Below are 24392 nucleotides of genomic sequence, written 5' to 3' on the forward strand. Positions count from 1 at the left end.
AGAGGAGCTGGGAATATTTCTGTAGCACCCTTTCTGACTGTGAAACTTACAGATTCAAGGGTATCAAGGGGTCAGGATGTAGAGAAAGTACAAAGAGCAATGACTTGCTAAAATTCTTACCTTCAAAGCATATTTGAACAGCACATGCTATTTTGAAAACATCAAGGAGAGCCAACAAGTGCTGAAACTCTACAGGCATATAGCTTTGTAGCAGAACTGTAGAATGGAAAGGGACCATATGGGTTCTCTCATAGCTTGCATACCTACATAAAATTATTAGCAAGTCCAATATCCTGATTATCCTTCATGGAAACATTTGTATGCTTGTGGTTTTGATGATCAGATTCCCTATTTCAAACGTTTTGAAATAAAAAAATTGTTTAGGGTTAATTACTGTGTTTATAGTTTGGGGTGTGTGTCTTTTTGGTTTCATGTTTTGGTTAAAAAAAAAAAAAAGAGGCAATATTACCGAGCTGTGCTTTTAGATTTGGAGGAGTTTACAAATCTCAGAGATGGTGCAGAACTGCAGAGCTAACAGGTTGAAACTGAAAAGACGTTCATGGACAGATGGGAGCTGGAGATATTCCATTCCGAATAGCCATGAATACAATCCCACCAAAGAAAAAGAAACAAAAAGAAGCACTTAGATCTAGTATTTTAAGTTCTGGCTTCATTTAGCTCAGTGAACACTCGGAGAAATTCCACTAAACCAGTGGAATTATTTTTTATTGTACCACTGTAATGGTCAAAACCTGACCGATAGAAAAGGATTCTGGGAAGCACAGATATGAATCAGATCTATCATTTTCATCCTTGTAATTTTAAATCTTAAGCGCTCTGTATAGTTTTAATAGATGTGTCAGACAGAGGAACCATTATCATCTCTGTTTCATGGGGAAGCTACCCGATCAGATGACTTGCCCAGGGCTGTACTTTCTGCAAGAGCCAAGAACTGAACCAGACTGGTCCAGTCTCAATGTCTCAACCACAGGGTCATCATTCCCTTCTTTGAAATGGTTTCTGAAATCATGACTATACTGTCTGGAAGCCAAAGTACTAGAAGCACATATTCCCAGTAAACTGAAAGCTACAGTTAGGGGCTCTTTCCTTGCACTACTGAAAACATTTGGAATATTTCCCTTAATTCTTCATGGCATAAAAACACATTCCGGCTTGAAGAGGAGACAGAATTACCAAGATGAATCTTGGTTTTGAAAGCAGTTTCCAATTTTTATTGAACAGGACTTTCCCATGGGAAAGAAATACAGTGTGCTGCTTCATGCCAACATCTCCGTTCCCTATAACTATAATTTTATTCATAGAGAAGAAGGGGGTTCATCTGAGCAAAGAACAAACGGAAACTGCATCGAATGGTGGAAACATGAGCACCTGAGATGTGAGAGACACCATGCTAATCCATTGATTCTTTAGGCCAGGTAGCTGACCTAGTTGCTTCCTTGTACTGCTTTCCTCTCACAGCTCAGTGTTATGCTTTGGGCTATTCCAGCTGCGTCGGTAAATTATAGATGAGGAGGTCTGCTGCAAACATGTTGCGTTAGTGTAATGCAAGCGACCAGAAACTGCAAAAGCTCTCAACTCGGAATCTCTTGTGGAGTGTTTGGAAATGCATTGGCTATAAAAAGAGCTGAAAATAAAAACAAGGAAGGAAACAGGAGTGGCATACAGATGGCTGTTGTAGGACTGGTGTCACTCGACTGCAATCAGAAAAAAATTCCTCCCTGTTTTTTTAGATAGCCTTTCAAAGAGGATGTGTTTGTATTACTTCCTGGCACAGGGGGTGCTGTTATCAGTGCATATGACGAGAAAGCATTCCAGAGAGGAAAAGGCCTGTGTAAACTGGTTGTCATCCCCAACTACTGACTGATCCAACTTTCCAAAAGCCTCTTCATGATGGTGAAGCTAGGCCTAAGACTACAATTTCACTCTCTCTTTTCCTCCTGGTGACTGTTTCCAAGCTCCTGTAGCATCTGTCACGTAAGAGTCACAGGAAAGCTTTATTTTCTTAATTTTTATTAATTTTTTTATTTTCTAAATTTTTATTTCTTTTTTTTCTTCTTCAAATTTTTGCCTTCACAGAGATTTGCTTCTCCCCAGATAGTACGCTCAGAAAATACAGTGGCACCAGCTTCAGGCCCTGCAGTTAGAATTCCTGCCTTCTCAGTCAGAAGCTGGGAATCATGCACTATTTAGTGATGTACAGGTCATTTAGCCTCATGGCCTCTGCTCAGAACCTGATCACAAGCTAGCCAAAGTCAAGGGCAGTTTCTCCTCCAGTTTAAATTGGACCTATGCAGCTCCTTACAGACACACTGAAAAGATCAGTGCCCTATGGAAGAATGAAATCTTCTGTATTAGCTTTTTCCTTTTTTTTTCTTTTTTTTTTTTTAATGAAAATGACTCACTGTTAGGGGTGCAGAAGGATCATTCCAACGTCGAAAGCTGGGCTTCTGCCACCTTTCTTCCTGTAATGGAGACTACACAGAGAGATAAAATGTACTGCAACATACTCTGATTTAGCAAAACACTTCACCCTCTGCAGATACGTGTTCCTTTCCAAGGCAGCACCTGAAAGTGTGCTTAGGCAAAGCCTGTGCAGCAGCAATTAAAAACAGGTAATAACTTGACTTCAATGTAAATGCTTCTGTTGTATTGACTGCTATGGTACTGTAATACGGACTTAAAATTAACTTTGTGCTTATGCAACGTCCTGAAGAAAACACTTTCCTGTGCTGGGACCTCTGTCCCTATTGTGATCCAATGCTCAGGCCTCATCAGGTGGTATTCCCCATCAGAAAACAATGGGGACTTTTACCTTGTGAACTGCAAAAGCAAGCAGAAGCTGATTATTTCTCAGCTGGATGAATTCTTCAGTTCTGCAGTGAGAGCAGAGGTAAATAAACTTGTGAGCTGCTGGATCAGGAAAAACTAGGCTCAGATATGAGGGAAAGTGGTAGGAGTTTACTTTGACCTTTCCTGTACATTCGTCTTCCATGAATGCAAACAGTTTCCTATTTGGTGCTGCGGAGCGAGAGCCAGAATTTTCAAAACTTTGGCTCAGTTCCTGCTAGTGTTCATGTTCTGCTTATCTTGCTTCCGGGGCAAACCATTTCCAGAGACAGTGTTACTGTGAAAGTTGATGATTGTGATGGAAACTGAGGAAGAAGAGTTACCAGAAAACCAACAGACTGAATTCAAATGCTGATAAGTACTAGTCAGGACCTTTCTCTCTCCAGAAATTACTACCAAGGTTAGAGTGCACCTTTGTGCAGAAATGGGGCAGCTGAGCCCTACCACTAGCGGCTACTGACAGAAATAGGGTAGTGAGACGGGCTGTGCTTTCTAGCACTTTGTCTAAAGCGTTTTGTTTTTTTTTTTCTAAAATCAGAGCGTTGCCAGTCATCCCAGGTATCTGTACAAACTCTGCTCTGCTGGGAAGCAGGCAGAAGAGCAGGGCTGCAGGACTGAAATCGTGGTGGAACTGCAGCGTGCCCGCACCAGATACAGACCAAGGCTTCAGAATGCAGGTTGGGAACAAAGCCTGTCCACGGAGAAATGACAAATTGTTCAGGGCTAGCTTTCTCAGTCCCCTTGTTGTGTATGCGCCCTGATTCAGAAGGACACAGACGTGTATCTCCAAGCCTGATTTGAGAAGGACAACTTGTGTTTAAAGTTCTTGGCTGAGTCAGGGCCAGTAGCAGGAGCTATCGTCTGTGTTCAGCTGTGTATTCACTTTTACAGCCTAGGATTTCTGATTGTCTAGACCTGAAATGCTGCCTTCCCAAAATGTTTCATAGCACTGGAGAAGGACCATGAAGCACTTAAAATGATCTGCCATACGTATAACTGACTAACACTGTCTGCTAGTGTCTGTTGCAGGAAAAAGATACATAAAACACTAAGGTAGAGTCCACACGAGTCCAAAGCTTTTTGGCACTAAAAAAAAACAAGGGATCAAAATTCACCTTTCTAGGTGTATGGTTTCAAAATTGTCTCTTTTTGTCTGAAATGCTCTGTTGTGTGAGACTTTATTCCTATCATGACTAAAGGTTTAGGAATATCATACATGATAACTACAGAACCAGAACGGAGAACATTTTTATTATGGTATCATTCAAAATTAGAAACTTAAATGTAAATGTAAAAAATATGCTTATTGGATTTTATAGACTTCTACTGTGTCTGAGTAGAACATGTGTTTCACTATTTCCTGCAACATCATCAGAAAAAGATTTATCTGCATGTACATTTGTGCTTGGCGAGTAGTTTGGGTAGGGACTATTTGGTGGTTGAAAAGTTAAGTATATGCACGAAGCCTTGGCTCTTTACACTAAGACAAAGGTTTCCATTCAAAGAAATTTTGCATAGTCTTGTACAGAAAGTTTAGGCTACCATTACTTCGTGCACTCATGCTAATGTATGCTGTTAGCTGGTTAATTTGTGGATGTACTAAGTAGCTTAAATATGGTATGACTACTCTAATCCAAAGTCTGAACTGTATGCAGAGTTCGAGCAGGGATTTGGGTAGTACATGCCCTTTAAGGTGACTTTGAGAACTAAAAAGAAAAAAAAAAGAACCATAAATGTTTGTTTGCTTAGAACTGAGATGTACCAAAATAGCCTTAAGGGATTTTAAGGATGTCTCTTTTCATTTTGCTTTCACCTCACCGACTCCCATTTGACCAGAATTGTTTGCTATATATAAATCTTCTATCAGGTGAAGAGTCCTCGTACAAATGTCTAGTGACTGCTCACACCTGAATGGGAAGGGAGCATCATTCTGCGAATATGAACAGTACTGTACTGGCTTCTCTTCATGCTACCACAATCAAGACAACAAATAATTTGCAACTCCCAATGGCTCACAAATCAAGACATAAACCTCCCTCACATCGAGCATTTGGCCTACAAATCATCACAGAGTAAACTGAGAAGTTCTTTCAATTCTAGTTAAGAAGAAAGTTTCTTCATACTGCTTTTATTTTCATTTTCATTTGAGTCTGACTTATCCTCTCCCTCTAGGCTTTATTTTTTTTTTTAATGCAGTGGTCCAGTGGATGCTCTTTCGTGGTTTCTATGTGCCCTTCAATATTTTCCTCTTACACTTGAACCTCAGTCCATTGGCTACCTTGAGCCCTGACCCAGTTTTGTACAGCATGGTGCACAGAACCCTTATTCCTCAGTGACCACCACGGACTTGAACAGAGCCCTGCACACTGTTTACATCGCAGCTTTGAGTCTCTCGGTACTAGTCTGCCATACAGAATGAAAGGAAGGGGTTAAGTTTTCTTGTTAGTTCTGAAAAATAGGGTGCCAGTGTGAGCCAAAATTAAAGTGAGAAAGAACCAGGAACGCAGTTGTTTAGGACATACATTTTCTATAGATCTCCCACTGCCTTTTCCCTTCAAAATCCCACTTGGTTTCTAACTTATATTACAGTTGTTATACCATTACATAGAATTCTAATTAAGAACATTCAAGTAACATCATAAAATCTGCTACACCAGAAACCACGATTCTCCCTGTAAATATGTGCCTCTTAGCGCTACAATAATCCATGCAAAAAAAGAAAAAATGCCAGACCCTAATCAGCCCACTGCAGGGATAGGTCATGAACACATTTATCTTTCCTCTCACAAGCCTCCCCTGGATAAAGGAAATGCCCTAATACTCAAGGCATCTTGGACACCAGATGGCTGATTATTAGACATTTTATGAAGAGGAAGGAAGTAAAGAGAAACAGCCTGAATTTTCATGGTACTGTAGGGACAGTGGAAAGGAAGGCAGAATGAGGACCTCATCCAAAACACACTGACTGGGAGGACACTGATTTCAAAGGACTTTGAATCAGAAAGAACGAACATCTGCATTTGTTTTTCCTTCTGCAGATTAATCCTCAGCTCACCAAGGGCTAGAATAATTGATAGGTGGATATAATGTCCTTTCTATTATCATCATATCATCACTGTAATGACTTGTAGCTGAACCATTTTTAATTTCCAGGGGACAGGTTTGTGTTTTTAAATATTCACAATAATGTTATAAGCTTTCTTTAGACTATGCACAGGTTTTTCATAGACCTAGTCTCCAAGAGCCTGCCTCAGGGAGCAGAAGCATGCTGCGAGGCCAGGAGGAGCCCTAGGACACACAGGCGGTGCTTGCAGAATTCTGCCTTCCAGAAGAAAGGACTCAATAGGCAACGCCTACTGGATGCATTTGGGCTCATCCTCTACTAATGCAAGTCGATCTAATCTGTTTTACCCTGGCTGAAGTAACTGATGAGGTAGGTAAATTATGCCATGCCTTCAGCTACACACACAGCACTATAGGTTAAAATAAGGAAAATATACTGTAATCATAGATATTTACCAGAATATTGAGAGTATCCAAAAGAGACTAGAATGAATATATGTGAATACGTATCACTTGTGCAAGAAGAGTCATTCTTCCCTAGTTGAACTTTTAGAAAACTCTGAAAGCCAGCTTCTTCCATGTCTACCTGCCACAGGGTTCTAGCAGCTCTCCTAAAGCAGGGATGTTGATCTATCCAAGCTCTCCCCAGAGGTGTCTACCTGAGCTAAAAGACACATGCGCCAGAATGCTTAGGGCAAAGAGACTTCATGGCTACTTCACAAGTGGAAGGTGGCAGTAATTTCTCCAAGGTCACACCATGCACAATGGAGGGACACAGCTACTTCAGATGTGCAGATGAATCTTGGGAAGAATGCAGACGTCAAACGTCGGTCTCTGTGGTCCTTCTCCACCCATGGAATGGGATGTGGACTAGCCAGCAGGCTCTGCTGATCCCAGTACAGCCTTCTTGCTAGCTATGTGATGAGAGACTTAATGAATGATTTGAGAAATGTATGTGGCCACCCCACTTCTGAGGCATTGCACATGCAGATGTAGAAGCAGAGTTGCAGAACTGGAAGTGAGGCCTCCCACAGAACAGTGTAAGAATTAGTGGTAAGATGTCTTTCCACAAAGAAGGGACTGCAGCAGGAAAGGACAATTTATTATTATTATTATTATTATTTTCCTTTTGCCATTACAACTGTCATGGAGACAGAGTTTTGCAGGCAGGAATATGGCATAGAGGGGTGTGAAGAGTTGTTGTTGTTTTTTTTTTTCATTTTGCTTATCAACATAACTGCGCTGCCAAAACACTGAAGTACAGGATCAGCCTTACTCGGGGTGTACGCAGCGGACCCTCACCTCGTGTCCCTTCTATAGGCTTCTCACATGAAACAAACACAAGAGTGCAGGGTACAACATGAACAGATGATTAATGTGTCAAACTCTTTTCCCTTTGTTTAGAACAAGAAGAAAGGCCTTGGGGGAATGAAGCTAACAGTCATGTGGGGTAACAGCTCTGAAAAATATCATGGGCTTTGGGACTTTTACACAAAGGTGTAAGAGGGGCTGTTGTGATGTAGCTCAGTAAAATGCGCTAATGACAGAGGCAGTGGCAAAAACAACTAAAACCTTCAGCTGTGGCCAAGACTCAGAGCCGTAATCTCCTTATGCAATACACTTGACAAAGCTCCCTTGTGGAGCATGAGCCTGCTTTTTCCACCACAGTATATACCCCCTCCCTTGACATACTGTGGGTTATTGAGCTTTATTTCTTTATTTTTTATTTTTATTCTTGTAACATTTTACAAAATAAGCTGGTTCTTTTGATGCAGATAAAACAAACATGGGGAAGCTCTGCTTGCAGAGGGGTGGGTATGCCTGTCTGATGTGAAGCGCAGCAGATCACCTGCTGCAGTGTTTTGAGAGGTAAAACTGCCTAATCATTTTTGATTATCCATGTGTTGTTTTGTTAACCAAATATTTGTCTTTTTGCCTCACACAAACATCTAATGCCAATATACAAATTGCACAAGGGGATTATGCCAGCATGAGTCAATCTTGGGTGTGTTTATCCGTGGAGAGACACAACCCTCTGTTTTTAGAGGCGGGTGTTACTTATCCTTGTTAGACCTATGAACATCTCTCGCCAACAAAATTTGTCACTTTTCACTGCTGGCATATCTGCTGCTATAACAAACCCTGCAGACTGGCAGGCCTCCAAGTGGGGTGGGGGCTAAATCCTCTGTGACTATCATTATTTAGTATTTACATTACAGCAGAGCTTAGAGGCTTATAGCCGAGATTCAGGCGTTGCTGTGCAAGCAGACAGTAAGACACTTCCTGCCCCAAACAGCTTATAGTCTAAACAGAAGAGTCTGGTAATAAATAGCAGAGAAAAGGCAGTATTATTGCAACACAGCTAGGTCTGCAAAAACCATGAGATTTTTCTAAAAATAAATGTTAAGTCTTTGTATTTGTATTCCAGACTATTCAAATTCGTATTTTCAAGCTTTCTTAGTCCTTAAAGCTAGCCATTTTTTGTTTGCTGTAACAGCTACAACTCTTGTTTACTCACATGACTCCAGGAGGTGAGGTCTTTTAAGATGGAACACATCATCCCAATGATTTCCTTCCAATCCTATTTCAAAGTTCCCTTCTGCTGACCTGTGTAAAGAAAACATTGATTGCAGCTACACAGCTGGACTCCCTTGTCTTCCTTTTGTGGAGCAAGAATTGTTTTTATTATATTGCCCAAGCACAAGAGTTTTCTCCCACCAGTACAACTAAGTTTTAAGAATAACAGTAATGTTTAATTTTCACATCCCTTTCTCCGTTATTCTCAGCGTACAGTTCAGATACCTGTATCCATCCATGGTCTCATTGGTAAATATTACTGTCAAACCTGTATTTGACTGTTCCATCCCTTGCTTTTGGCCTTGCTATTTTAAGTGGCAGAAGATCCCTACAAATTCCTGGGTTTTCTGATGACAGTTGATACAAAAGAAGGAAAAAAATATGTAGGCAGAAAGAAATGGGTGCTTTGCCTGCTCTAACTTGGCCTTTATTGTAATTAGTGCATTGAACCTACCAAACAGGCAGCTGAACAGGAAAAAGTTTGTGGGAGAAGTGGACCTATGCTAAGCATTTTATTAGAGGTGTAGGGCCGAATCTTGAACTGGTATGAATTGGTTTGGTTTGGTTGCAGGCAATGGAGACGTTTAACCTAAGGAAAACGGTGAGGATTTGTCCCATGAACACTACCTCACCACCTTCATTTTCTCTGTAAATCCTAAAAAGAAAATCCAGCAGCATGTCTAAAAATAGGACCAAAGTTTCTTAACCTCACAGCAGACAAGCATGCCAGAACCACCGGGTACTATTGTGCTGTGCAGCAAAGAGAAAGGAATACTCATACTGCCTGTGTAGGAGGAAGCCTTTGAGGGGAAAATCATTGATAATAAAGGCCTCTTTTATCTGAAACACCTAACATTTCAGCTCTTCAAATCCCAACACTGCATTTTCTTAAAACAGGTTTCTATTACCTGTGTTAAACACATCAAACTGAGCAATTCAGTCTCATCATCTAAATTCAGTGTTGTGATAGCTGAATGAAACTGGGACAAGCTAACTAAAAAGGTAATAGAAGCCTTTGATAAAAGCAGCATGTGAAATGCATCAGCGCTTTTCTTCCTTTGAAAAAAACCTCTCTGCTTTTCTCCAGTGAGCTTATGTTACTGAGGTGAAGACCCTTGATAAGGTCTATGGGGCAGCATTCGCTTTAGGTGATTAGCAAGATTAGGACTTTACTGTGGCAGTTAGTAAGGGAAAATCCTTGTCCCACAAAACTTAGTCTGTGCAGGCAAGAGATGGGGAACAGGGAGGAATACAAATCCTTTTAGTTCTTAGGTCAGTGGCTGAAACAAGCTCTTAACAGTTCTCTCTGATCCAGTTTAGGTACTCCTCATTTTATTGTTGTTTTCAGAACTATTGTTGGTTTTTGATATACAATAAAGACCACCGTACACATCAGAACGAAGTACGCAATGTGCGGCTCCCCTGATTCAAGAGAAAATATGGTGGTTTTCCTCTGTAGGATGCAGGTCCTATGTCTATCCTCCCCACCCTCTATACTGTACATTCACGAAAAAAGTCCTAGCAAGTGCCTCAATAAATGCATAACATATGGCATTAAAAAGGTCACCTCCACAAACGTTTGGGCAAAAGAGTTCAGCGTGCTAATATGGCCCTTCCACCAATGTTCAGCAATTGTATTTCTCTTTTCACACCCTCTAAGAAAACAAAGTATTTTTATCCCTCTTTTTCTTATAGACAGAGAAATTATCAAGATTACACATGAAATCTCTGGTGAAACAGCAATCTGAATTTAGTTGCCAATAGACAAGCTTTCTTCCCATTTCCTTCTGTATCTTCAAGGCAAAGACCATGAAAAAAAAACACAGCATAAATAACACTAGAATTTTAAATTGTACAAGATGCAAGATGCTGGGCACCACTTCTCACAAGGCACAAGTACAAATGAAGCTGAAATCACCTTTTTTCCCCAACTCTGAGTTGCATTCTCCCATTCACACTTTCAGTATAGACCTCTTCAAAACAGTGTGTTTAAGGAACTAAATAAAGGCCTCAAAATGTATATGTGTGTGGGTGTGTGAGGAATGGAATCTGTGTCCCATAAGAACTGCTCTGTCATGCTTGATTTTGTGGGGCTGGAATAAGGGATACGCCTCTTGTGAATTCCTGCTGGCCTCATCCATGAAATCTCAAAAATTACACTCCCTTCCCGCCCCCATGTTCCCAAGCACCCTGCTCCTGGCACCTCAGCATCACGTCTGCTCAGCACCCACCCTGTGTGATGCACGCTGCAGCTCTGCAGCACACCCAAGGTTGCAGTCCTGTGCTACTGCAGCTCTGGGGATCACCTCAGCCTGACAGTGGTTCCCTGGTGTAGGTGTGCATCTCCATGTCTGTTCTTTCCGCCTTGCTGCTGGAGTCAGAGCAGCTAGCTAGGAAGAGAACAGCTCACTTGCGTGTAACCTGCTTCCGCAGAGGAGCACTCAGAGATTCTCCTTTTCCCCCATGCACGCACCAGCCTCATGAACATGCGAGCCAGCAAGCGATGCTGAGCAGGAACACGAAGGCACGGCGAGTGCAGTGTTTAGTCAGCACATTTTTCCATACAGCCCTGGAGGGCAGTCTTGTACGCCGGGACTGGAATGCTGCCCACTTATGGCAGCCAGTTAATGAGGCCGGCACTCCCAACGCAGTAAACTCTTGCAGAGAATGCCAAATATCTTGTGATGCACAGCCCACATTTTTCCTGGTTTGCTTTCTTATGCAATAAACCTTGCTTATTGTCTATTGGCAAATGGATGTTCTCAGGCAGGTATACAAAGAATGTCTGTGAGAATAATACCCTTGTTAATAACATTGCTTAGATGCACAGGCACCTGTACTTGAGGATTTCAGTCTGTCAGACTTCTACAAACTATAATTTCCAGTGCTAAATTTCCAGCGTTCCTAAGAGGACGGGAGCAGATACAGACTTTTTCATAAGGTTGGAATGATAGAGGTAATAAACAAAATAAGTGACTTTCCCAAAACCACAGGACGTATCACATGGCAAACTAATTAAACCCTAATCCAGCAAAGCCCTTAGTATATATAAAATTTACATGAGCATGTGAATAATGGCAATGGAATCAAATATTTAGCCTGATCCACCTGCTTAAGAAAATTACTGAACAGTTTATGCCACACTACTCGATGCAAATGCAGCCAAGCTAACAGATATACCAATACCCATCCAACCATGAGAAAAACAGCTGTGTCAACAGATTTGCCCTGCTCCACTGCCTCATGCCCTATATTCATAGTGTATTCCCTCCTTTTTTGCATAAAACTCTTTTCTGTATTGCCACATGTGGCTCAGGTATCATTTTAGCTTTTAAAATCTGGTGTCAATCTCTTACAAATTAAAGAGGCAATCTTCTGCCAGCAGGGTGCAACTAAATTGTCCTTCTGGATCCCTCACATGAGATGAACAGCCCTCACCCTGCTAATAGCTGGGAGGCATTATTCCTGCAGTGACATCTCCTACCTACCACAATACATCGGCCCTGTGCAGGTCCCCAGGCAGCCAGGACTTGCAACTCCCCACACTGGCTTCCTCAAGGTCCTGTGCTGAAAGCTTTGTCCACGGTGGTTCCACAAGGCCGTAATAAATTTCCCTCCTATTCATGATATGAGTGAACCCGTACAACTACTGCACTCAAGTGTTTATATTCACTACGAGATGTTTATAATAATGCCCACTTCATGTGCTAGACCTGCACTTATTCTTTACTAGGTAGACGTTTGTGTCAAATAAAACATGTATCTGGCCGATGTATACAATGTCTGGGAAAGGCTACTTCAGGAGAGCACTCTATGGCCTTAGTAGGCAACTTGGTTATGGCCAGAACGTGGCTGGTATTTATTTTACACCGTGGTGTAACGTTTTACACCGTATTTTACGCCGTGGTGTAACGGCACAGCCCTGTCAGTGAGGGCCCAGCTCCTCGCCTCACACCATGACAGGCTCTGGCCTAGCGGGCTGACCCACCTGGAACCGCGCGAGGGGCTGCCGCGGGACAGTGCTGAAAACACACTTCTGATGCCATTTTTAACCTTCGCTAACCTTCTCACAGCGTTTGGCACCCGCAGGTGCAGGAATGGCCGGAGCCCTGGCCCACGGCAGGGCGCTGCGGCTGCCCGGCGCCGTCCCTCAGGTGCTGAGGTGAAGGGGCCGCCCCGCGCCGGTGCCCCCTGCTGGGGCGGGCCTGCGCCAGGGCCCCCTCAGGCCTCCCTCACGGCTCCCTCAGCGCGAGGCCGGCACGGCGGCGGGGCCGAGGGGGCTCTGCGGGGGACCGAGAGGGCAGCGGGGAGCCGAGGCGGGCGGAGGCGAGGACGGGCTGAGGCTGAGGCGGGCCGGCCGCGGGCGCGGAGCCGGGGCCCCGTGCCTGTCACTGCGCGGCGACAGCACGGGGAGAAACGCGCTGAGGCGAGGCGGGGCGGGGCGGGGCGGGGCGAGCCACCGCCTTCCCGCCTTCCCTCCCTCCCTGCCGCCCGCCTTCCCTCTCAGCCCGCCCGCCGCCCCCCCCCCGCCGCCGCCGCCTCTCCTCGCCGGCCTCCCGATGCCGAGGAATGGATAGAGCGGCTGCCCTGCGAGCCGCCGGCATGCTGGAGAGGAAGGAGCGGAGCGGCGGCGAGGCGGCGGCCGGCGGCGGCGCGGGGCCCCGGGCGGGTCCGGGTCCGTGTCCGGCGGCGCGGGGCTTGCCGGCCGTGCGGAGCACGCTGCAGCAGTGCGGGCTGCTCCAGGACCTCATCGACATCTCGCTGTCCAACCTGCGCGGGCTCCGCACCAAGTGCGCCGCCTCCAACGACCTCACCCAGCAGGAGATCCGCACCCTGGAGGTACGGGGCTGGGGTCCGGGGGGGGGGGGGTGCCCGCAGCCGGGGCCCGAGGCCTGCCCACTCCCTGCCGCCTCCCCCGGCCCCGGGGCGCTCCTTGCCCCTGCCCCGCCGGACGGGGGCGGCCGCGGGGCCCAGCGGGCGCTGCCGGGGACCCTCGGCCGGGGGCATCCCGCGGGCTGCCGGCGCCGGGAGGGCGGAGGCGGGGGCCGGCAGCCGGGGACAGGTGCGGGGAGCGCCGGGCCCGCGGCGGGGGGGGGCCGCGTTTCGCTGCCGTGCGCGCGCTGCGCGGCCCCGCGGCCCTCCGGCGGCGCTCGGCCTCCCCGCGGGGCAGGCGCGGTGCGGGGCGGGGGGGGAGACCGGCGGAGGCCGGGGGCTGCCCCGGGCGTGCCGAGGTGTGCCCAGGTCGCTGAGTGTGCTCCCGGGGCGCCCTTCCAGGCCCCGGCTCGGTTTGCCGATCTGAGCCAGTCCCGTTCGCTCCGGTGCGGCGGGCGAGCAGCATCGCGGCCCGTGTCGGAGGGAGGTTGTGCTGCTCGGGGAGGTTCTGTGACACTGTTCGTGCACCAAACGTGTGGTGCACCCGGATGAGGGCTGAGTCTGCACACGGGTCTGCACGAGTATTTAGAAAGGGAATTTGGATTTGTTTTTGTTTGGTTCGTTTGACCTTTAGGTACTTAATAACCCCCCGTGTTTCACCTCGTGTGCAGGTGATGCTGCTCTGGGCAGAGCAAGCAGTTCCCACCCAGCCCCGTCTTTTAAGCAGGAGCCTCACGTGAAGGCCTGTGGTGCCTTCCTCTAGCCTGACACTGGGGGCCATCGAGCTAGAGCATCAGGCTCAAGGAAGGAAAATCATTACAACCGTGTAGCTCTAACAAACACACATGCTGTAAAACCCATCACTTAAGAAACGAAGGCTGGAAAAAAATTGTGAAACAATAGGTGGTAGCTCTTGGCACTGCCTCTTAGAAATCTATCATTCTTCCTTCTCTTCTTGCTCTATTTTTTATTTTTTAAATTTGGAGTGCTCTTTTTCCTCCTGCCACCTCCAAATAGCCTTCAAAAGGCTATTCTTTCTAAAACAATATTTATGTAGGTTTTTGGCAACCCTACTGACTGTCTTTTCAATGCTTACACAATGTAAATCACCATCAGTTTGGAAAATGATCATTAGTATTTTGCTGGTGGGCCCATTCTAAAAGGAAACCTTTATTTAAAAAGGTTAAAGGCCTGCTGTCATCTTCAGGTTGTTCTTAAAGCAACAAAAACAGCTTCTGCTGATGGCTGCCAAGTGTGTGTGTGCGTTCCTATTGAACATTTATCTGCTTAAATAAATGGGTTCCACATTCAATAGTGGTCGTAAAATTTGTCCCTCATCAGAAAAAATCCTCTGATGCACTGTCCAGCGTATGATTTCTCTGGGAACTGAACCAAGAACTGGATCTCTGCCAGCCCATGAAGCTCCAGGAAGGGGCACGGGCTCTGCCCTTTGCTCCGTGCCGTTGCCTGTGCCGCGGTACATGCTGCCAGGCACGGCCTGTTGTCAGACATGGCGCTCAGCAGCCCTACGCCAGCCCGAGGTGGCTTTGTCTGCAGATGCAGGGCCCAGGCCCAGGCTGAGGAGACAAGGGTCTGTGTTTGCTTCTCTAAGTTATAATTTCCCGTGGCGTGCCGCAGGGACACCAGGGTGGTGGGCTGCCTCAAGTGACAGGTGGCCCGCCTGGGGCACTGCCCTGTGTGATTATTGTGCTATGGTTAATGTGTCAGAAACGCACGCATGTGTGGCCGTATGCATTTGCCTACCAGATCGAGTCAGCCCAGACAGGTGCTCTGATGGTGCCTGGAGCCGGTGTTGCCGATAACCTGGCTGCAGCCTGCAGTGACTGTGTGCGCTGAGGGCAGCTCCTTGCCAGGCACTCCCGTGGTGAAGTGAAGCACCTGGAGATCTCCAGCGCCTGCTGGCTTCCCTCGCTGGCCTTGGCAAGCTGAATGGCTTCGTGGGCCATGATTAGGTAGTGGTATGGTTGTTGGGCCTGCGAGCCTCATCTGTGCTTTGGTTCTGTTCTTACGCAGAAACTTCTTTGTGGAAGAAGAATTATGAAAACTTAGCTGCATTAGTATAACTGGTAAACTGTATAGCAAAGCCACAGGGCTGAGATGAAACGCAAGATAGGTAAGGGGAGCAAACTGGAAGCGGGAAGTACTCATTTGGGAAGGGAGGGGACCTGACTCTGAAGTTGAAGAAGTAGGTCCCGAGGCCAAATGCGAGGCTGCACGTGTGTCTTTTGAGGACAGTTCAATGTACTAAGTCAAAAATCAGTTTTGAATAAAAATAAAGAACTTACATTGATAAGGAATGAAAAAGCAGGGAAGCGTCTGTAATGCAATCTGTATAGAGCTCATATTTTGACAAGTTTTGCAGTGTCTAGTTTTGGTGTCAGAAGCGTGAACTTAACAGGATACCTCTCTGAACACAGTCTTTGGTACCTGTCAGCCGCAGGCGTCCTGACCACCTGCACGTAGGAGGGAGGCAGGTGGACGCAGCTGCCCTGCGTCGTGTGGCCAGGGAGCTGCGTGTGGCCACTGCCACCTCGGCCTCCTGGCCCTGAGGTAACGTTCTGAAGGCAGCTGTAACGTGAATGGGCTTACTAGCCTAAAACACCAGTGAAAATGAACATAAATGTATGTTGTTTTTTTTTCTTTTACCCAAGATCTGCTCTCTTGGTTCTTTTTGCACTGCTTTCCTCCAAGTCTGTTCGCAGCTCAGATAGCCATCAGGTATGCCGCGTGATTCATAACGTGCGTGTGCCTCAGTGGAGAACATCAGCCTAACTGAGGGTTAGGCTGTGCGTGCTTTTGTCCCTCCCAACTTACTGAAGTGCTTCAAGTCCTTCCTCATTCCTCTTGCTCATGAGGTCTCAAACCAAAGCACACAGTAGATAAGGATGTCAAAGTGGGACCCTGACAGGAAAAAATAAGTACTCATGGTCTAAAGATTGCAGGGAGAGCTTTCTGTAATACAGAAGGGAGAGGAGGGAAGAAAGGGCTGTGGGAATTACTGGCAAATAACATGTCAGTGTAGATGTGTTACATGAGCTGCCCGTTTCACATGTATGAAGGCTGTTTCTTAGAAGGGCAGGGAGTTTCCCTGTAGTGCAAAGTAGATTGTGTTAGTTTAGTTATTAGCAGAGTAGGTTCTCTGATACCACAAGGTTTTGTATTTTTTTTTAAATTTTTGTATATTTAGCCGAATAAGTGCGTGAGTGTTTTTCTTCTTACCCAACGCTTTGGTATATGACTTTCTTTCAGTTCTGTCCTCGCAGGTTACTCACTTCTCAACTAGACTGCAAAACTGAAATGGAAAATAATGGTAATTCTAAGCCATACCTAAGAGAGCAAAATTTGTCTTACCATATGGTAAGCACCCAATGTTACCCCAAGTGTCTCTGGAAAAAAAATACTCACACAGTTTTTAACTGTCTCTATGCTAATCCCTTGCATCACTCTTAAATTGGTTTTGCAAAGTTAGAAGCATATCATTTTTAGCTGTATTTCTTTGTGAAAATTAGATCTTTGTGGAACTCTGTCTCTGGCTACAAAGCTGATAACAGGACCAGACTTGACGATCCATAGTGAGGCACGTGAAACCTCTACCACTGCAACTCAAGCCACTCTGTTGGAAGTGCGGAGGAGGATACGGTCCTATGTGCTGACTGCAAGGAGAGTTCCTACGGTTTCTCAATCTCTTGTGTGGAAACAGCATAGGTGGTTCAGTAAACTGTGGGAATTACCAGGCTAAGGACACCTTTATTTTTTTTTTTTCCTTTAGCCTGATTGCAACGAAGATGAGGCAGGACCTGGTTGAACCAAGACCTAGAGTGTTTGGATTGTAGATGTATTTTTTTCTACTGTGGTTCTTACATCGTAAGAGCTAGCTCCAGTGTTTCTGGCAAAGAAGCTGCCTCCAAACTGGTCATGGTGGGAGTGTCGGGGTGGGGAGGTAGCGTGTGTTGTGAAGATCTGTCTGCTCTTTGAGGAAAACTGTCACTGCTCTTTGGCTGGACTGTGTCTGCGATAGAGATGTTCTTGGACCAGTGTGCAGAGATCGCTTTGACCTCTCCCTCTGGAATGTCTTCTGTTCAGCACCACCAGAAAATGTAATGCCAGAGGAGAAAGTCTGATTCCAGCTGTGCTGTGTCACAAATGAGTCTACAGCTTCGCAAATCAGTCTTTCAAGTTGGCTGAATGATACCTGTGGATTAGATATGTTCGAACTTGCTTTAGCATAATCTTGATGCACTTGCCAATTTGACTAGGAAAGGCTTATCTCTTAACCAGTCTCAGAGAAGAAAGAAATGCTTTGAAAATGGGTGAAGAAATGAGAGGAGAGGAAGAGGAATCGTAATCATCCAAACTTGCAGACTGGAAGTTGGACATGTGGTATGCATAAGGAAAGGAAGACTGTGTTTGTAAATTGTAAGTAGTGGGAGTAGTGAATTTTTCAGGCCAAGCTGCAACCTGTAGCCACATGTTTATGAGCCTTGCTCAGCTGAAAAAACTTCCTTTTCCAGCAGGTCTTATGTAAGAGACCTTCTTCTCTTACTTCATCTTACTATTTGTATATATGCAAGACATTTTTTTTTTCTCAAAGGTGACTATTATTTTCTGTAGGACTTTTCTTTTTTTTTCCTAAACTTGTGCACTTGTCTAAGAGAAGTTTCAACAGAGAATCTGTTTGATTTGGATGGACGGAAAGCCACGTTACAAAGTCTGTAGCATTCATTTTTTCTTTGCGGCAGTGTCTCTGTATATGATCAGGATTTGCACATCATAATGGAATTTGGCTTATCTCCTACCATTGATTTTATATAAAAGTTGACACAAAAAAAAAAAGGGCAAAAAAAAAAAAGCAGCAACGTTTTAATTTACCTGGAGTTTCCAGGATAAGTGGCGATGAGTAGATTACCATAAAGATGAAGATATGAAAAAGGCTTCTCTTCACTTTTCAAGGTTTATATGTACTTTGTTCCTTGGCTGGATTCTGTGAAGCACTAATTCGGAAGCAAGAAAGAATCAGAGTAAGGCCTTGCAGTGCCTTTGTCTCTCTGAGATTGCTTTGACATAATCCAGTGGCCACACAAAGAATTATTCCTGCTCATTTTTGTGCAGAGTCAGCTTGGAGATCCTTACAGCAACTGAACTTCAGGAAAGTTCAGCAGAGCCTGGAGCTGAGACCTCTGTACGTGCGTGCCTACACACACTAACAGGAACCCACAGTCTGGTGTGCTAGACAAGCCTCAGTCTCCACATATAAATTCTGATGTGTATTGCAGGTTCAGAATTGATTTAATCAGTCAAGTAGCCCAACTTGAACTCCAGCTGTATCTAGCTAAACCTGTGGATGTAACGAGGCTTGGACAGGTAGCACCTGAGCAGAACTGGGTCTGCTACTGAAGTTCAAGCACTAGCTAGTAACTGCATTTTATGCAAGGAAAACCCCAAGGAACGTTACAGCTGCATACAAGTGACAGATTTACAGATATGAGTCGGTGTGGTGGTACATACATTTATCACTTGGTGTTGTTCATAAATAGGAACACAACAAAAGAAGTCACGTGACACACAGAATTATTTAGGGAATAGTTATGCTTAAAATTATATTTCCAGCATAGACTGTGTAATCCTTTGGATGCTTGAGGGATAAAAACCCTCACCATTCCTTTATGGCTATGATTTCCCATCCTTGTTTTCAGCCAATAGCAGAACTTTCTCTTTCCAAAAGATAAATTATAGTGAAATCATGTTTGGCTATTTCCCACTGTTTGGGGGATTGGAGAATGTATTGGCTCGATTACTGCTGTGGTGAAAGGCACAGAGTGATGTATAGGTGGCACCACCCAGGGATACTGACTCAGACATCTCTTAGAGACTTCCTTCCCTGCTCGTTTTTCCCTCCCATGGAGTAGTCCCACACATCCGACTGCTACAGCAGCACAGTGGCTCAGTTGCCACAGCTAAGAAGTGTGAGGAACTGGGGGTCTTTGAGTCTGGAAACACCTGTTCCACAAGAAAGGAACAGCCCTTCCAAGATACAACTTGTGAGCAGTTGTGCATAGGAGTGTTGCGGGCACTCTTGTTTCTCGATGGGAGTCTGAACGCAGCAACTAGCGCGGCATGGTTAAGAAAATTTGGCAATCTGGCTTGGCTCTGACTGCAGCTGTTCCCTGTGGGCACAACTTGAGTGAGGGCGGCTGGGGGTTGTGGTCCGTGCCCCCAGAATCTCAGAGAGGGTCAGTCCCAAGTTAAACTAGAGATATTCTGTAATGCTGGTGAGTAGAAGGACCACCGAGAGCCACTAAGTATACAGGTGCTTGTAGGTGTCCTTTGCCTTGAGCTGGAGCTGTACAGAGTTCCTGTGCCACCTACAGATCCCAGGGGGATGTCCCAGCCCAGCTGTGCTGCCCCCATGCACGCTCCCATGGAGTGCTCACTGGTGCAGCTGTAGCATTCCCTTCAACCTGGGCTGGTTGACATTCACCAGCTCTGTCTCAGCCCACTGTCTGCACTGTAAACCTTTTTGCACGAGTTAGCTTTAAACTGAACCCTGGAGCATTCTTGAGGTTGAAACCAAAACCTTAGCATATGGCCTGATTTCTTTGGGCTTGTGTGTATCACAGTCCAGTCTGCTAATAGATGTCTTTTGTGCAGCACATTTTGTGGAAGCCTGAGCTGTAGGGACTGTAGGTAGGTGGAAGATGCAAATCTCGTTGGACTTGAGGCTGTTCAAATAACAACAGAAGCCTGTACCATGGTGCTCTAAATTGTTGTAGAAACCAGTGTGGTTATGCAAGTACGCAGCAGAGGAGGAGCTGCCTAGAGTTGTTGCTTCCAAGAAGTGAGTGTTTTTTGTTTTTGTTTTTAAAAAAAGGAAAAATGAGATACTAGATGGAAATAGCTTGCAGCTGGCTGCAGAAGAGTACAAGTTTAGCCTGGCAGAGGAACATTCAGCATAGTGAGAAAAGCACATGACACCAGAAAGGTTTTAGTGTTTGTGTGGAATAGACTGAATAAAACAGAACTCAAAGATAGAATATTTACCTGCGTGGGCTCTGTTTGAAGCTTTTCAGGTGTTATTTGGGATATTGTTCAGCAATACCTAAAATCACTTGTTTCCTACAAACTAAAGCCATGATGGCAGGTAACAGCAGACAGCTTTTCAATAGAAACCTTCCCACCTAAATACGGGCTAAGAACTTTGTAGCTCAACTCGCTACTGCTTTTTGGTCAGCCAGAAGTGACTTGGGGAGGGAGGTGCAGCAGATGGTGCCCGCAGAACGTGTGGTTAGGTGACTGACTCAAATACATTTTTAATTAGTGAGGGGAAAAAAGAAGCAGCTTCCTATTTTCTTAGTGATTTTCCTAAAAGGAGAAAACAAAAGGTTTCATGTGTTTCTTTAGGTTACACTTCAGGAAGTTGTTGGAGGGACAGTACTGAGGGCTGGAGGCTGAGCTCTGTTGCAGGCCGAGGGCATTCTCCGTCCAGTTGCAAAAACCCCCTGAGAATAAAAGTGGTGAATGCTGCTCATTGCCTTGAAACGTTTTGTGTGCGTGTCATCTTCCGTCCCCTGCCCTGCGAGACAAAGAAGGGTGCCCTGGCCCATCACAGTGTGAAATAAGGCACTGACCAGGATGTCCTAGTTTTACGTTGCAGTAGAGAGGATCTGTCGTGGTGCTCTGTGTTTTAGAGGACTGATTCTGTCTGCCAAGACTCACCACAGGCTCTGCCCCGTGTTTGCACGTGGCTGTAGGCAGACGTTAGCTTGCCATAAGTTAAGGCAGTGGCTCTTCAGCAGGCAGTAAAACAGTAGTTATCCTTTTAATGGCATTGTAAATGGGGTTACAGAAGTCCTCTGTAGCACCCCCTGGAAACTTGTTGGTGTAAGTCTGAGAGCCGCTGCAGTGGAGCAGCTCCACGCTCAGCAGCCGTTCCCTACCCATTCCTGGGATCTGGAATTGGACGCAGTGCCTCCATCTTGCTCTTGGTAGTTTTAGATTTGGCTTTAAAGTTAAAATCTAGTTGTCTTTTCTCTTGGGAATGTGTTCTGAACACAAGAGAGGCCAGGCCTCCATCACTTTTTTTGTGCGTAGAGAGGAAATCTAATTTGCGTTGCGTGCATCTCGGGGCACGTGGTCAGTCGAATAAGGAGTCACACTTGGATCAGGGGCTGTGGAGTGCCTCTGATCTGATGATTGTTGGTTATCCCAAGGGGAATAGCTCTAATAATGGAAGCCATGAGATCTACAGAGCAGTGATTGGCATGGCGCTGAGGAATCCTGCTCAGGCGCAGTGGGCCCAGGCCCTCCCCTGGGCTGTGTGGAGCTGGGTGACAGCTGTCGGGACCTCCTGGGCGGCCGTACCTGCACTTCCCAGAAGCCTTGTGCAGGGAGGCTTAAAAGAGTGGGCAAGCACTTTCCTGCCCTGATTATTTGCTTCTAAAACGTGGGGTTGTTCATTTATCAAAGAACTTTCACTTCTGTCTGAAGCAATCTAAATTTAGAAAGGAAGTCTCGAGCTTCTCGCTGCTGCTGGGGGGGCTATTGTTGAGGCTTGCAGATTCTAGCATGAGGTTTTATTTTTAGTTCTTAGTGATGCTGAATAAACTGGAAAGAAGAAATTAATACTTTTTTCCAGATTGAAAACCTCAACCAGGTGTAACCTCTTTAAGGTATAAGGCAATGCAAATGAAAGTAGTTACTGGAAGATGCGCATCAGTGTCCCACGTGCTGCCTAAGAGCGCTCGAGGAGGACTTCTCTCTGTTTCCCTATCCATCTTTAAAGCACAGAGAATTTTCTAGCAACAGTTCTCATTGTTCAGAGCAATGTTTTCTTCTTTTTACCTTTTTAGTAAGCTAGAGGGTTAAATCCTGCGTATGGCTATAGCTGAATAACTGCACTGAAATAAGCAGAAGTGGTAAGTTTTTGTTGCTTAAAGCTTCAGGGAAGAGAGAAACTGTTTTAGACTGAACTTTCCACAGAAGACTCCTGACTTTCAGATGTCTCCCTTTTAAAAGCTGTTCTTCATCTGCCAAGCAAAACATTTCATTTTACGGGCCTTTTGTCTTTCTGACCAAAACTGAAACTTTCCACATAATAAAATTTCCAACTTTAACTCTCCCACAATTTCAATAGAGACAGTTCTGAGTGCCTCAGAGCAGTGCCAGCTAATAATATTAGACACTCTTAGTGCACGTGTGGATCAGAGGGCATTTTTTGCTTCATTTTAGTGAATGCTGGAAGCTATATCTTTGCCTGTTCTCCCTTGTTTTAAGGAAACAACTAAAACAAACAGGTATTGGTGTCATGGAACTGACCCCTTTGGGGAGATTTGCATAGACTTTCAACCTGCTCCCTTTGAAAAAATGAAGGTTTCTTTTTCTGTTTTTCCTGTGAAACACAGGGGTATATGTAAGCTCTTCGGAAGAGGAAGGCGATGATAGCATTGAAGTAAGCCAAAGACTTGCAGCATTTGCTTACACAGCTAAGGTGGGAGAAATCTCAGAGTGGAAGTCAAAGGGCATGTCAACCCCGGTTGTATTAGGCCAGGATATTATGTGTGTTAAAACTGGTTTGGTCTTGCTTTGTGGGTCAAACATAATATTCATAAAACCACTGGCTGCATGCCGCGGGCCTGGTTTAACCACTGCTGTGTTGGTGACGGTCTGTGTGGGTACAATGGGGCAGAGTTTCGGTCAGTGCACCCCGGGTCCCTGGGCCATCTGCAGTCATGGCTAGTGACCTGAGCGGTGTCTGTGAAAGAAGAGTTTGGAGGGGGAAAGGAGAGCTGCTAGAAGCACAGGTCTTCAGCTGCTGCACTGAAACTCTGGCTGGGGTTCTGCTGAGGCCGTGTTTGGAGGAAATACAATCTAGCTCCTTGGGAGGGTTTTTTTACAGTGATGCTCAGTGCACCTTTGTAGCAGTAGCTACCTATTTGCATCTAACTGAACGGGCCTTATCTGTTACCGGCTGCCGCTCTGTGATTGGAGGCGTGGCTGAATACTTCTGCTGGTGTGACACTAATATTTAGTTTTTGATTCTTATGGAAACAATCTACAACAACATCCTGCTGCCAAGGCGTGCTGCAGCTCCACTGATGTGTTCTTTCCTTTTTTCTTCTTCTGTGTTACTCAAATTGCCTCAGTTGCCAAGAATAACTAGTTTGTGCTCTGAAGCTAGGAGCTTTGAAGTTAACGGGAGTCCTGACGAATTGAGATTTCAAACTGTAGTAGCATCTATCCATTCATCTGGGTGAGACACAAGCACTTCAGCAGCAGCAGTGCAGCGTGGTGCAGCCCTGCTTGTGGGTGAAGTCCCCTGTGGTGGCAGTGCTCCTTACAGCTCCTCCTTGTAGCTTGAGGCACGCTGCCTTTGCCCCGTGTCTTGGTGAAGGAGCAGGTTCTCTGGCCTGGCAGGGGAGCTTTGCTAACAGATCTTGGTGTTACTGTGAACGCTTACACCAAGAAGGGTGACTTGAGAGAGCAACATCTGGCTTCGAGCCTCCAGTTTTTCATGGCAACACTGGGAGGAGAAGGCAGAGCTGACAACTGCAAGATGCCTTTCTTTCTAAAGGCGGCAAGTTACACGGGTAGTTGCTGTGGCAGTTGACTTTGTGATGCTGTGTAGCCACTAAGAGCTGTTTGGGACGGGGCGAGGAAGGCTGAGGAGGAGCAGCAGTGACCAGTGCTGGTGGCCGAGGTGCCTTTCTGATGGCAAGCCTGGTCCCTCGGGAATGGTTCGGTCTCTCCAAGAGCTTCCCCTTGGCTGTCTCCACCTTGCGGTGTCCTTCCAGCTGCTTTGCTTTTTGCCTTCTCACAGGGCTTTGTCCTCTGGCCTTGGTGGTGCAGACACCTCCTGCAGAGAGGGCCCGACCCGGCTCTCCTGCACGTTCCTGCCTTGGTCGTGTCTGCAGCTGTGAAAGCAGGGGGCAGAGGGAGGGGGAGAACACAAGGCAGTGCGTGGCCTGATCCCTGCCTCTCCCCTTCACTCACTGTTG

The 24392-nt window shown here is 45.8% G+C and overlaps 1 protein-coding gene across 2 annotated transcripts in view; it reads left to right on the forward strand.

The window, feature by feature from the left end:
* Positions 1 to 13077: 13077 nt before the first annotated feature.
* Positions 13078 to 24392, forward strand: part of KSR1 (kinase suppressor of ras 1) — a 69694-nt gene continuing 58379 nt past the window's right edge. For both annotated transcript variants that reach the window (XM_035561109.2, XM_035561108.2), the window contains exon 1: positions 13078 to 13347. In XM_035561109.2, coding sequence (XP_035417002.1) covers positions 13078 to 13347 — 270 coding nt within the window. The remainder of the gene's footprint in view (positions 13348 to 24392) is intronic.

The sequence above is a fragment of the Cygnus atratus genome, chromosome 20 (genome assembly GCF_013377495.2).
Source record: "Cygnus atratus isolate AKBS03 ecotype Queensland, Australia chromosome 20, CAtr_DNAZoo_HiC_assembly, whole genome shotgun sequence".
Taxonomy (NCBI): Eukaryota; Metazoa; Chordata; class Aves; order Anseriformes; family Anatidae; genus Cygnus; species Cygnus atratus.